General features: G+C 42.3%; 1 protein-coding gene across 4 annotated transcripts in view; it reads left to right on the forward strand.

Annotated features, from left to right (window-relative positions):
* The window catches only part of dicer1 (dicer 1, ribonuclease type III), a 54,895-nt gene that overhangs the window by 12,691 nt on the left and 28,600 nt on the right, over positions 1 to 13,604 (forward strand). For all 4 annotated transcript variants that reach the window (XM_060933698.1, XM_060933699.1, XM_060933701.1 and 1 more), the window contains 5 exons: positions 6,451 to 6,575; positions 8,294 to 8,428; positions 8,702 to 8,862; positions 9,170 to 9,338; positions 12,649 to 13,121. In XM_060933698.1, coding sequence (XP_060789681.1) covers positions 6,451 to 6,575; positions 8,294 to 8,428; positions 8,702 to 8,862; positions 9,170 to 9,338; positions 12,649 to 13,121 — 1,063 coding nt within the window. The remainder of the gene's footprint in view (positions 1 to 6,450; positions 6,576 to 8,293; positions 8,429 to 8,701; positions 8,863 to 9,169; positions 9,339 to 12,648; positions 13,122 to 13,604) is intronic.

Below are 13,604 nucleotides of genomic sequence, written 5' to 3' on the forward strand. Positions count from 1 at the left end.
ACAGACAAAAAAATTACATCAATGTGTTCAGGAGAGCCTTGTGGCACTCAGTGTGAAAGAATTTTGTGAATATCTCCTTCCGATTTCGTGTAAATCCCTGTTTGGAGGGTGCACTCTGAGCAAATACTGCCCTTTCTGTGTGCCTTTCAGTGTCTCTAAGCGCAGCGCGCGGGTGGGGAGGGGCTGCTCGCTCTTACACACACAATGAGTTTCACATTCGGGTGTTGTTGCGTTGTCGGTACTCCAACAGAGAAAGGCTATCTGTCACAAAGAAAACAAAGGGACGTCTCTTCCTTTTGTAAAGGGGCGGCAGAAATTAAACGGGGGCGGGAATCACAGAAGGGGGGGGCGGCCCGCACCTCTAAAACCCCTCATGGAGAACCCTGTGGTTATTGTCTGTTACACACTGATCAACTTGTGTGACTCAGCTGTGCCTTTGAATCGAGAATAAATGAAAAGGGAACTGAACATTAACCATTTATTGAAATTAGTATTACAAGAATGATTATAGTTACTGTATGACTATAGCTACAACTGAAATGTGCTGATTGTTAGTGTTCGTAATTATTGTACCATCCACTATTAGATAAAATTAAAATAAAATCTTACAAAATTGTTTGAAAGTCTAGAGCAGGATATTTTATTTTACAAATAACACTTCAGATATTGTTTTAACAATAATAAGTATCTCTGTATAAATGATGGAGTGCAGATAGCTGTGTAACTAAGTGTCCTTGGGGTTGCTGAGATATGGACGAGTGGGAATAAGATCTAGCCCACAGTTTAGGTCGGAGCCCTTTGAGAGTAAATGATCTGGCTTTCACAACATTCTGTTCCCAAAAGCTGATGTCGGGGGGGGAAAAAGTCTTTACACACAGGTTTTCTTGCTTCTGTAGTTTTTTAAAACTGTTCTTCTGTGTCGGGACTCTTCAGGGGGGAAAAAGGTGTATTTCAGCGCGTGTCTAATGCTAACTCTAAGCCACAAATCTGCACCGTCACTCCAGTCGTTTCGAGGAATTTTGCACAGATCAGAACCGCGAATAAACTCTCATTTCCGTGTATATATATCCTTCGCTTCTTTCTGACTAAGATTGTCCAAGTAATCCAGGAGTAGAACTTTTTTAGCTGTAGTTTTCTTCGGACAACAGCTACAGAAGCCGGACAGCTCCGCTTGGCTTCAGTATGTGAACAGCCAATCAGCAGGTCCCGTATGTGTTTACAGTTTTTGTCACAATTTACAACCAATGGGAGACGCCCTTTGTCGGCTGTCCAACAATCACAAGCTCCCGTGCCACAATGGCGGTATGTTGATGCATATTTAGAAAATAAAAATTATATCATTATGAAATGTATGAACCCATCCAAAAAAAAAAAAAAAAAAATATATATATATATATATATATATATATATATATATATATATATCTCACACACACACACACAGGTAGTCGTCGACTTACGACTGCGTTTGGTTACGACTGACCGGTCGTAAACCGATCTGGTCGTAAGTCGGCCTATGTTAAATGAACGTAAGTACATTGTGATGTGTAATGATAATGTAATCAACTTAGTCTTATTTTATCAACATTTTCTTATTTCATTACCTTGGCTCATTATTTGGTTTAAGTCAAACACTGCATACTGCACTGCGTACAGTACAATTCATTTAACATGCAAAACAAAAAATATGAAATACAGGTGTGAAAAATAGAAAACATTTTAATAATAAGTTAAATTTATGTAGCGCCTTTCAAGAAACCCAAGGACACTTTACAATTATAGACAAAGAAAAAAAATAAATAAAAAAATAAAAATAATAAATCATAAAATATTATTAAATTTTAAATAATATTAAATTTTAGTGTGAAACATACCAAAATACAAATGTAAAACATAGCAAAATACAAAATTTAGTGACCACTGGCATCACTGGTGCTTGGCTGTAGGTTGTATATGTCATTATCAGCTGTTGCAGCGCTCGGGCTGGCGGGAGCATTTGCTTGTTTCATAAACCAGGAGCTGGGGTGGAAACTGTGTGACGGCGAGGGAGCGTGAGAGAGACTGCGCATGTGCCTGGAGCTGGGGCGGAAACTGTTGTACGCGGCAAGAGGCGCTGCCGGGAGCTGGGGCGGAAACTGTTGTATGCGGCAAGAGGCGCTGCCGGGAGCTGGGGCGGAAACTGTTGTACGTGGCAAGAGGCGCTGCCGGGAGCTGGGGCAGAAACTGTTGTATGCGGCAAGAGGCGCTGCCGGGAGCTGGGGCGGAAACTGTCATATGCTCAGCTAGTTCAGCTGGGAAACACTTGCCAGTCATAACCAGACGGTCGTAAAGTCGCATAGGTCGCAAGTCGACGACTACCTGTATATATATTGTAAATAAAAACGGAATGCAATAATTTACAAATCTCAAAAACTGATATTGTATTCACAGTAGAACACAGACAACATATCAAATGTCGAAAGTGAGATTTTGAAATTTTATGCCAAATATTGGCTCATTTGAAATTTCATGACAGCAACACATCTCAAAGTTGGGACAGGGGCAATAAGAGGCTGGAAAAGTTAAAGGTACAAAAAAGGAACAGCTGGAGGACCAAATTGCAACTCATTAGGTCAATTGGCAATAGGTCATTAACATGACTGGGTATAAAAAGAACATCTTGGAGTGGCAGTGGCTCTCAGAAGTAAAGATGGGAAGAGGATCACCAATCCCCTTAATTCTGCGCCGACAAATAGTGGAGCAATATCAGAAAGGAGTTCGACAGTGTAAAATTGCAAAGAGTTTGAACAGATCATCATCTACAGTGCATAATATCATCAAAAGATTCAGAGAATCTGGAAAAATCTCTGTGCGTAAGGGTCAAGGCCGGAAAACCATACTGGGTGCCCGTGATCTTCGGGCCCTTAGACGGCACTGCATCACATACAGGCATGCTTCTGTATTGGAAATCACAAAATGGGCTCAGGAATATTTCCAGAGAACATGATCTGTGAACACAATTCACCGTGCCATCCGCCGTTACCAGCTAAAACTCTATAGTTCAAAGAAGAAGCCGTATCTAAACATGATCCAGAAGCGCAGACTTCTTCTCTGGGCCAAGGCTCATTTAAAATGGACTGTGGCAAAGTGGAAAACTGTTCTGTGGTCAGATGAATCAAAATTTGAAGTTCTTTATGGAAATCAGGGACGCCGTGTCATTCGGACTAAAGAGGAGAAGGACGACCCAAGTTGTCATCAGCGCTCAGTTCAGAAGCCTGCATCTCTGATGGTATGGGGTTGCATTAGTGCGTGTGGCATGGGCAGCTTACACATCTGGAAAGACACCATCAATGCTGAAAGGTATATCCAGGTTCTAGAGCAACATATGCCCCCATCCAGACAACGTCTCTTTCAGGGAAGACCTTGCATTTTCCAACATGACAATGCCAAACCACATACTGCATCAATTACAGCATCATGGCTGCGTAGAAGAAGGGTCCGGGTACTGAACTGGCCAGCCTGCAGTCCAGATCTTTCACCCATAGAAAACATTTGGCGCATCATAAAACGGAAGATACGACAAAAAAGACCTAAGACAGTTGAGCAACTAGAATCCTAGATTAGACAAGAATGGGTTAACATTCCTATCCCTAAACTTGAGCAGCTTGTCTCCTCGGTCCCCAGACATTTACAGACTGTTGTAAAGAGAAAAGGGGATGTCTCACAGTGGTAAACATGGCCTTGTCCCAACTTTTTTGAGATGTGTTGTCATGAAATTTAAAATCACCTAATTTTTCTCTTTAAATGATACATTTTCTCAGTTTAAACATTTGATATGTCATCTATGTTCTATTCTGAGTAAAATATGGAATTTTGAAACTTCCACATCATTGCATTCCGTTTTTGTTTACAATTTGTACTTTGTCCCAACTTTTTTGGAATTGGGGTTGTGTATACACGCACGCACGCACGTGCATACTGGTTAGAGATAAGGAACACTATTCAGTGATATCGTTTATTATTAACTCTAATCGTGATATAAAAGTTCCAAGTTTGACACCTGCCCACTTCAACTGTGCTGCTGGCACACGATGTCCTTGACCCTCGTCACCCTTAGCCAATTGGGATAATTACGTCATTATGTTGACTCCTCTGAACGAAGTTTTTCCTGGACACTCGAACACGCATACTTCGATGAATTATAACCAAAAACAAGGAAATTTGAACAATTTCCTCAAAATATTTTTGTACTTGTACAGTGGGGCAAAAAAGTATTTAGTCAGCCACCAGTTGTGCAAGTTCTCCCACTTAAAAAGATGAGATGCCTGTAATTTTCATCATAGGTACACTTCAACTATGAGAGACAGAATGGGGGGAAAGAATCCAGGAAATCACATTGTAGGATTGTTAATGAATTAATTGGTAAATTCCTCGGTAAAATAAGTATTTGGTCACCTGCAAACAAGCAAGATTTCTGGCTCTCACAGACCTGTAACAACTTCTTTAAGAAGCTCCTCTGTCCCCCACTCGTTACCTGTATTAATGGCACCTGTTTGAACTCGTTATTAGTATAAAAGGCACCTGTCCACAACCTCAAACAGTCACACTCCAAACTCCACTATGGCCAAGACCAAAGAGCTGTCAAAGGACACCAGAAACAAAATTGTAGACCTGCACCAGGCTGGGAAGACTGAATCTGCAATAGGTAAGCAGCTTGGTGTGAAGAAATCAACTGTGGGAGCAATTATTAGAAAATGGAAGACATACAAGACCACTGATAATCTCCCTCGATCTGGGGCTCCATGCAAGATCTCACCCTGTGGGGTCAAAATGATCACAAGAACGGTGAGCAAAAATCCCAGAACCACACGGGGGGACCTAGTGAATGACCTGCAGAGAGCTGGGACCAAAGTAACAAAGGCTACCATCAGTAACACACTACACTGCCAGGGACTCAAATCCTGCAGTGCCAGACGTGTCCTCCTGCTTAAGCCAGTACATGTCCAGGCCCGTCTGAAGTTTGCTAGCGAGCATTTGGATGATCCAGAAGAGGATTGGGAGAATGTCATATGGTCAGATGAAACCAAAATAGAACTTTTTTGGTAAAAACTCAACTTGTGTTTGGAGGAGAAAGAATGCTGAGTTGCATCCAAAGAACACCATACCTACTGTGAAGCATGGGGGTGGAAACATCATGCTTTGGGGCTGTTTTTCTGCACAGGGACCAGGACGACTGATCCGTGTAAAGGAAAGAAAGAATGGGGCCATGTATCGTGAGATTTTGAGTGAAAACCTCCTTCCATCAGCAAGGGCATTGAAGATGAAACATGGCTGGGTCTTTCAGCATGACAATGATCCCAAACACACCGCCTGGGCAACGAAGGAGTGGCTTTGTAAGAAGCATTTCAAGGTCCTGGAGTGGCCTAGCCAGTCTCCAGATCTCAACCCCATAGAAAATCTTTGGAGGGAGTTGAAAGTCTGTGTTCCCCAGCGACAGCCCCAAAACATCACTACTCTAAAGGAGCTCTGCATGGAGGAATGGGCCAAAATACCAGCAACAGTGTGTGAAAACCTTATGAAGACTTACAGAAAACGTCTGACCTCTGTCATTGCCAACAAAGGGTATATAACAAAGTATTGAGATGAACTTTTGTTATTGACCAATACTTATTTTCCACCATAATTTGCAAATAAATTCTTTAAAAATCAGACGATGTGATTTTCTGGATTTTTTTTCTCATTTTGTCTCTCATAGTTGAGGTAATGTATACCTATGATGAAAATTATAGGCGCCTCTCATCTTTTTAAGTGGGAGAACTTGCACAATTGGTGACTGACTAAATACTTTTTGCCCCACTGTGTATATTGTCGTGTTGATGAATAAAACTTTTTAATGCATTTCCCGTGAAATGAGACAAGCTACTTTAGACTGGCTCCCTGCTCTCTTAGTGCCTGTGTTGCTTAGGTTGCCAGCACTAACTTTTGTCGTCCGATCAGACGAGTACCGTTTTTACTTGTCCTTGCACAGACTTTAGTCATCTGGGACGATCGGACATGAGGTTTTTCAAGCATTTGGTTATCAGTATGATTGTAGTATTGTTAAAATGTGCTAAAAATGTTCAAAAAGTACTGAAATTATTTCAACAAATTTTATATTGAAAACTGTAAATAATTAGCAGCACAATGCATGTTTTGTTTGGATAAATATTAAAATATTAGGGCTTCCACTAATAACTGTTTTTCTCTTGATTAATTTATTGACTATTTTCAAACAGCGATTTTAACGATAATTAAAATTTGAAACTAACAGTCAGGAATTTTTACTGTGGCTTACTGTGAAACCAGTGAATGTTTCATCCCTATAGTCACCACTGCATTCCCATACACCGTGAATCAGATTCGAGCTGACTCTTGGACTTCTGCATGCCTTGTCCTTTCATGAATTTATTAACACGTTTTCTTTGGTTGTAGCTTCATCTGTGGTTCAGCAAGCCTCCACTGTGAGAACCCATTCGGATCTTCGGGTTGGGGAATACATAGAGAACTCTGTGTCATGGACAGAGGACACTTGGAATGAAGAGATAAAGGAAAATCAGGTGTGATTTAATTCAATTCATTGTCAATATTCTTATACACAGTGTATTGTCGGGTTGGGCAATTTCACGAAAATGTTATATTGTGATATATTGCCAGTTTTCTGAGCTATTGTGGGTATCGCTGTATGTATGTAACTTATCGACTCTGGGAGCTGCTAATTTGATAACATTTTCTCCAGTTTTGAATCTTTTGAACATTTTTAAAATTATAATTTTTACTGTATAAAGGTAGAAAAGTACTGTGATTATAATTTTTTTTTATGTATATATGGCCCATTCTGTATTTGCAGGTACATTTCGAGTGCTGACTCTGTTAGTCATTGTCAACTCTGTTATCGTTGAACTGGGCAGAATTGACACTAACAGAGTTGACGCTTTCCACCATTTTGTGTCTTAACTCCACATGCTAACCTCAAACTAGCTACCACACGACATGTATAAAAACAGAATTTTATGGATTTTAATCATATTGTTTTTATTCCCCACTGGCTGAAAGGCCCGGGGGGGGGTTATGTTGTGGTGATGTCCGTCCATCCATCTGTCTGTTCATCCGTCCCAAGAAAGGCTACTCAGCTTCTGAAATCCACTCCTCTCACAATTTTTGGAGGAATTTCACGAAACTTGGCAGAAGGCTTTATCGGACAGTAACACACGTACTGCAATTTCGTTTGTAATATATTGTAGCGGGGGATATTGTGCGCTCAGAGCACTCTTGTTAAAAAAATCGAGTGAGAGATTCACTCCAGTATCGCAATAACGGAGTTGACGAATAATTAATGTACTGTTGGTGTATCCTCAACATTTCTTTCAAATTAATCAAAGAAACAGAACATACCACACTGCCTTTCTGAAGTTTCCCGCCAGAGGAAGTGACCTCTCTCGGTGCAGGTGTCATGCGTATTATTAAAAGTCTTTGTGAATTTTATGCGGTTTTATAAGAGAGTTGACTAGCACATTGGGACGGGTTTAAAAAAATAAATTTTTTTAATTACTAAAAGTTCACGTAATCCAAAAAATAGATTTTCTATGCAATTGATTTTATAACAGTTAATAGAATAAGCCCCAAAACAGATTGTTCGACTGAATCACTTCATGTTTATTCAAGTTGAACGTATGAATCAGGAGTAGAAGACAGCCAATAATGTGGGGGGAGGGGTCATTTAGTTAAGGTTTTATGGGTCAGTTGGGTGCAAAATGTACATCAAGCGCTGCTATTGGTGAAAGCTTGTCATAATTTCCATTATGGTTCAAAACTGATTCAATAAAGATTTCTTTTGTGGAAAATAACAAAGGGTTTATGTCGGAGACGTGAAATGTACCCTGAATTCTAAAACCGTGTGTGTTTGTATTGATAAATTGCCCACCCCTTGTATAACGGAATGCTTTTTACTAGCCATCATGCTGATCAACAGTCAGTTAACAGTGATAGAAAGAGCATATAGAAGTAAAACTACTTTTTTTTTAGTTTATTAATCCGTCTGTTAGTGTGAGAGATGTGGCTCACTCTGAGAGTGCTACGTCTGTGTAACGAGGTTGGTGACCACCTTCCAGTGATTTGTGCTGGTTTTGAATAGCTTGACTCCCATGGAGAAAAGTTTTCCCCACTTGGAAACATTTAATGAGTTTTTCAGTGCCATAATCAGACCTGATCTTCCCACTGCCTGTCATGTTGTAATCTTGGCTGGACACCATCCTTTTATCGCCTCGTTCTCTCGCAGGTGCTCGTTATGACGTGCAACATCTTCCTGCACATGCTGAGGTTCGGGGTCTTGTCACTATCACAGATCAACCTGGTCATTTTCGATGAGTGCCACCTTGCAATCACGGACCATCCCTATCGGGACATAATGAAGGTAAAATTACAGAGCGTTAACTTGAGAATCATGTCTGCTCTCATCCAGAGAGAGGTGAATAAAAGTGTCATCTTGCGCTGGAGAGATGGTAAAAAGATGTCAGTCAGGCAGCATGGTTTAATAAGAATGCATTTACTTCATGTCATTGACCAAAGTTTATGACATTTGAGTTTGTGTATTATTATTATATGATAATGTCTTCACTCGGGTGTAATATTTGTGCCCTGATGTGTTCTGTGCTGATTTTAAAGCTTTTTTTCCATACACGCTTAGAAATGCGAGGACAGTCCAGGATGCCCACGTATACTAGGTCTGACTGCTTCCATTCTAAATGGGAAATGTGACCCATCTGACCTGGAGGAGAAGATCCAGAACCTAGAGAAGATCCTCAAGAGCAATGCTGAAACTGCCACTGACCTTGTTGTACTGGACAGGTGCGGGTATTCACACAGTCGGACACTTACTCATGAGTAGAGCTCGGAATGTGTCCTCCTGCTGTACATCAACAGTCTGATGTGTAAAAGATGCACAGCCAGCACAAGTTGTTTAAAGTGTATAATGAAATGACAATTCAGTTTCATGCCAAATTAAGTACAAGTTTGATCAGTGGGTGGCTTTGCTACATTCACTGAGGCTGATGGGCACAGAGGCCATGCCTCCTTTACTGGGCCTGATGCACAGATGCCACACGTCTTTCACTTTTTTTTTTTTTTTTTTTGTGCCTTATTATTTATAATGCAGGTACGCGACCCAGCCTCGAGAGGTGGTGCTGGACTGCGGCCCTTACCAGGATAACAGTGGCCTGTCTGAGAGGCTTCTAAACGAGCTGGATGATGCTCTTCATTTCCTCAATGACTACAACTTATCTGTACATAGGGAGGACCGAGACCCCACCTACATCTCCAAACAGGTTCTCTTTCTCTTTTTAAACACCTGCGCCTTGTCTTTATTTCCATTGGCCAAAAAGGCTGAATGGGACCAACATGCCTGTGCTGAATCTGGTTCCCCGTCTCGCCTAAGCACCAAGGGTCAAGAACGGAAATGTGGGTGGAGATAGAAATAGGTGCAGGTCATTGATTGGTTGAATTAAATCTTTTCAAAAAGCAACATTACGTCCCCCCCAATCAAATTTACAGTTTCAGGTTTGTAAAATTGGTCATCTTCCATTTAAGCCAAATCTCAAACAGCCTCCTGTTCAGTGTGTATGCTCACTACATGGTGTGTACCATACGGTTATATAATGTATGTAGTGCACTACATGCTCAAACCCAACAGGGATTCAGGCACAGACAAGGGAACGACTTGTCACCAGTATTTTAAGCAGGGTTTTTTCTAGAAAAATTTAGTATGAGGGCGCTCACCGTGGCGAGGGAGCGAAGCGGTGGTGGTGGTGGGGTGCCGGTTGTCCATCCCCCCCCCCGCCGTGCGAAGCCTTTGAAAAACTGAGGCTACAATGGGACATTCTGAGGCTATCTGAGAGGGAAATTGTAACAAATTGTCTGTCAACATTGAAAAAGAAAGAAGTAATCATCTTCTGCCCCGGACAGTCTTTGGCTTTCTTCCGTTTCGTGCCGCGGGATGACATCTTTAAATGCCCAAGTGTCAACAAAAACAACTCGCGAACTACTTCTGTCAAAAGCTCCCGCTCCAGTGGGTGAAAGGTCATTCAGTAATCTCGCTCTACAAGTCAGCTGACCTTGTATGTAACCCATGTCAGGCTTTCATCTAAACCGGGGAACAGGGGCACTGCGCCCTCTTACCGAAATGCTGATTGAACCCCAAGTCACACTTAGGCCATGCACTTATGCTACTGCACAACATGCAGTCTTTCTCAAAACGATCTTTTCTCCGTGAAAACATCCCAGCAACACCACGTGACAATGTGTCTGATCATCAAATACGTTATAATTACTCCAAAAATATTCCAATCATGGTAGATACACCGCCAGACGGTGCAAAAACAATCTGAATTGGCGTTTTCCAGACTGGGGCGCCATGTTTACTTGTCGCGGCTGCTCTCGCGAGATTTAACATGGGTTACATACAAGGTCAGCTGGCTTGTAGAGCGAGATTTCTCGAGACTGAATGACCTTTCACCCACCGGCGCGAGAGTTTGACAGAAGTAGTTCGCGAGTTGTTTTTGTTGACACTTGGGCATTTAAAGATGTCATCCCGCGGCACGAAACGGAAGAAAGCCAAAGACTGTCCTGGGGCAGAAGATGATTACTTCTTTCTTTTTCAATGTTGACAGACAATTTGTTACAATTTCCCTCTCAGATAGCCTCAATTTTTCAAAGGCTTCGCACGGCGGAGGGGGGACGGACAACCGGCACCATCCCCCACCCACCCGGTCGCTTTGCTCCCTCGCCATGGTGAGTGCCCTCGTACTAATTTTTTCTAGAAAAAACCCTGCATGTCAAATCTCGCGAGAGCAGCCGCGACAAGTAAACAACTAAACAACATCGCGCTTCAGTCTAAAAACGCCAATTCGGATTGTTTTTGCACCGTCTGGCGGTGTATCTACCATGATTGGAATGTTTTTGGAGTAATTATAACGTATTTGATGGTCAGACACATTGTCACGTGGTGTTGCTGGGATGTTTTCACGGAGGAAAGATCGTTTTGAGAAAGATTGCATGTTGTGCAGTAGCATACAAGTGCATGGCCCAAGTGTGACTTGGGGTTCAATCGGCATTTCAGTAAGGGGGCACACGCCGAGAGTAAGAGGGCGCAGCGCCCTTGTTCCCTGGTTTAGACGAAAGCCTGTTTTAAGTGTCTGACCTTGAGCTTAACTGTTTGGTATTGTGATTAGGATTAATCTCTTGGCAATACATTACGCATTCTGTAATATAGACTACTTGTTATTGATGTACTATTATGTAACACGTACTTTGTGCTCTTGGATGTAGTGAGAGATGATTCTGCTTACATCATTATTCAGAATGCTTTTTCCATCTCCATTTATTAAGTCTAATCTCCAACTCTTCCACCTCAGATGAAATTTTTTTGGGCTTTTAAAAAATGTCTGCACTTCCTCTTGGGTTTTTTTTTTTAACTTTGCAGACGAAATATTTGCACAGAATCGCACAGGTTGTTACGTACATGTGGTGTTATTAGTCTTTACACACCAAGAATGAAATTCGGTGCGGGAGGGAGGGGGAATTGGATCCATCTTGTTTTTTTTGTCAAATTTCTCATGCAAACATGATTACCTGACCAATCAAATGACTGTTCCACTAAGTCCCGCACAATAGAACAGTAAGCTGAAAAATGGCCTCAGCGTTCATTGCTCTTAGCTTTAGTCGTAATGGCTACTACTTTATTGGCGAGTCTCTGCCACGCACAAGCGTCATTCACATCCAGGAGCTGAGAAGCTGTGTTTTGCCCGTGAACACAGCACCCTGAGCGATGCTTTCTTTCTTGTTGCCCAACATCCTGTCTGTAATTGCTTTTTCATCACTTCTAGATGACTCCATCATTCACTCAAGACACTATTTCAGGGATGCAAACGGTGCGCCTTTTGGCGGATGCCGCCTTTTTCATGGCTGTCTGGGGGACTTGTGTGAATCGCGCAGATCCGATGAGTTTTTTTTTGGGGGGGGGAGGTGGGCGTTGGAGTGTCTGATTATAATTTCATCAAAGTAACTTCTGTATTAAAATTACTAAAGCAAATGCCGTTACAGTCCATGAAACATAAGAAGTATAAGAAGAAAACAGTAAATCAGAAAGCTGCTCACGTAAAGCCAATTACGTAACTTGCGTAATTTACATTGGACTGATGGAAATCCTTGCGCGTGCAGTGAAGTGCAGCCAGCAGCAAATAATGGCGCTCAGCCAATTGGCTTTACGTGTGCGCTCCAACGCCCGCCCCAAAAAAAACCTCATCAGATCTGCGCGATTCACACAAGTCCCCCAGACAGCCGTGAAAAAGGCGGCATCTGCCAAAAGGCGCGCCGTTTGCATCCCTGCTATTTCTAGTCACGGCGTGAATCAAGTGTGAAACGAGCGTGAGATCTTACAAAATTTGCATCGGACTCTGTGTGTATACTCTGAAAATCTCGCCGATTTTATGACTTTTCACATCTCAATTTCATGTCCTATCCACTGTGTAAATGCCTTAAAACTCGTCTCCAGCAAAGTGTTCTGAAACAGCACCTCTGACTCGTATACTCGTGCCTTGTGGTGAATCTTCATCCCCGGTACTTGTTTTGCTCCTGTAGGTTCTGAGTGACTGCAGGGCCGTTCTGACCGTGCTCGGCCCCTGGTGTGCAGATAAAGCTGCTGGCATCATGGTGCGTGAGCTGCAGAAGTACATCAAGCATGAGCAGGCGGAGCTGAACCGCAAGTTCTTGCTCTTTGCCGACACCATCCTGAGGAAACTGCACGCTCTGTGTGAGGAGCGCTTCTCCCCAGCGTCACTCGACCTCAAGTTCGTCACTCCCAAAGTGATCAAGCTGCTGGAGATCCTGCACGAGTATAAACCCTTTGAGAGGCAGCAGTTTGAGAGCGTCGAGTGGTACAACAACCGCAATCAGGACAACTACGTCTCGTGGAGCGACTCCGAGGACGAAGATGACGACGAGGAGGTCGAGGTGAAGGAAAAGGCGGAGGCCAACTTCCCCTCGCCCTTTACCAACATTCTGTGTGGCATCATCTTCGTGGAAAGGCGTTACACGGCGGTCGTTTTAAATCGGTTTGTGCTCCGTTGTTATTAGGCTGTGTGCTTTCATGAGATAGGTATTTTGGAATACAACATGCTAAGAATGCTTTGAAATATTCAGGGATGCAAACGGCGCGCCTTTTGGCGGATGCCGCCTTTTTCACGGCTGAATCGCGCACTTTTTTTTTTTTTTTTAGGGGGGGCGTTGGAGTGTCTGATTATAATTTCATCAAAGTAAATTCTGTATATAAGCAAATGCCGTTACAGTCCATGAAACATAGGAAGTATAAGTATGAGAAGAAAACAGTAAATCAGAAAGCTTTCTGATTTACTGTTTTCTTCTCATACTTGTACTTCCTATGTTTTATGGACTGTAACGGCATTTGCTTATTTAGTAATTTTAATACAGAATTTACTTTGAAATTATAATCAGACACTCCAACGCCCCCCCTTAAAAAAAAAAAATCGGATCTGCGCGATTCAGCCGTGAAAAAGGCGGCGTCCGCCAAAAGGCGT

The sequence above is a fragment of the Neoarius graeffei genome, chromosome 11 (assembly GCF_027579695.1).
Source record: "Neoarius graeffei isolate fNeoGra1 chromosome 11, fNeoGra1.pri, whole genome shotgun sequence".
NCBI classification, from domain to species: domain Eukaryota; kingdom Metazoa; phylum Chordata; class Actinopteri; order Siluriformes; family Ariidae; genus Neoarius; species Neoarius graeffei.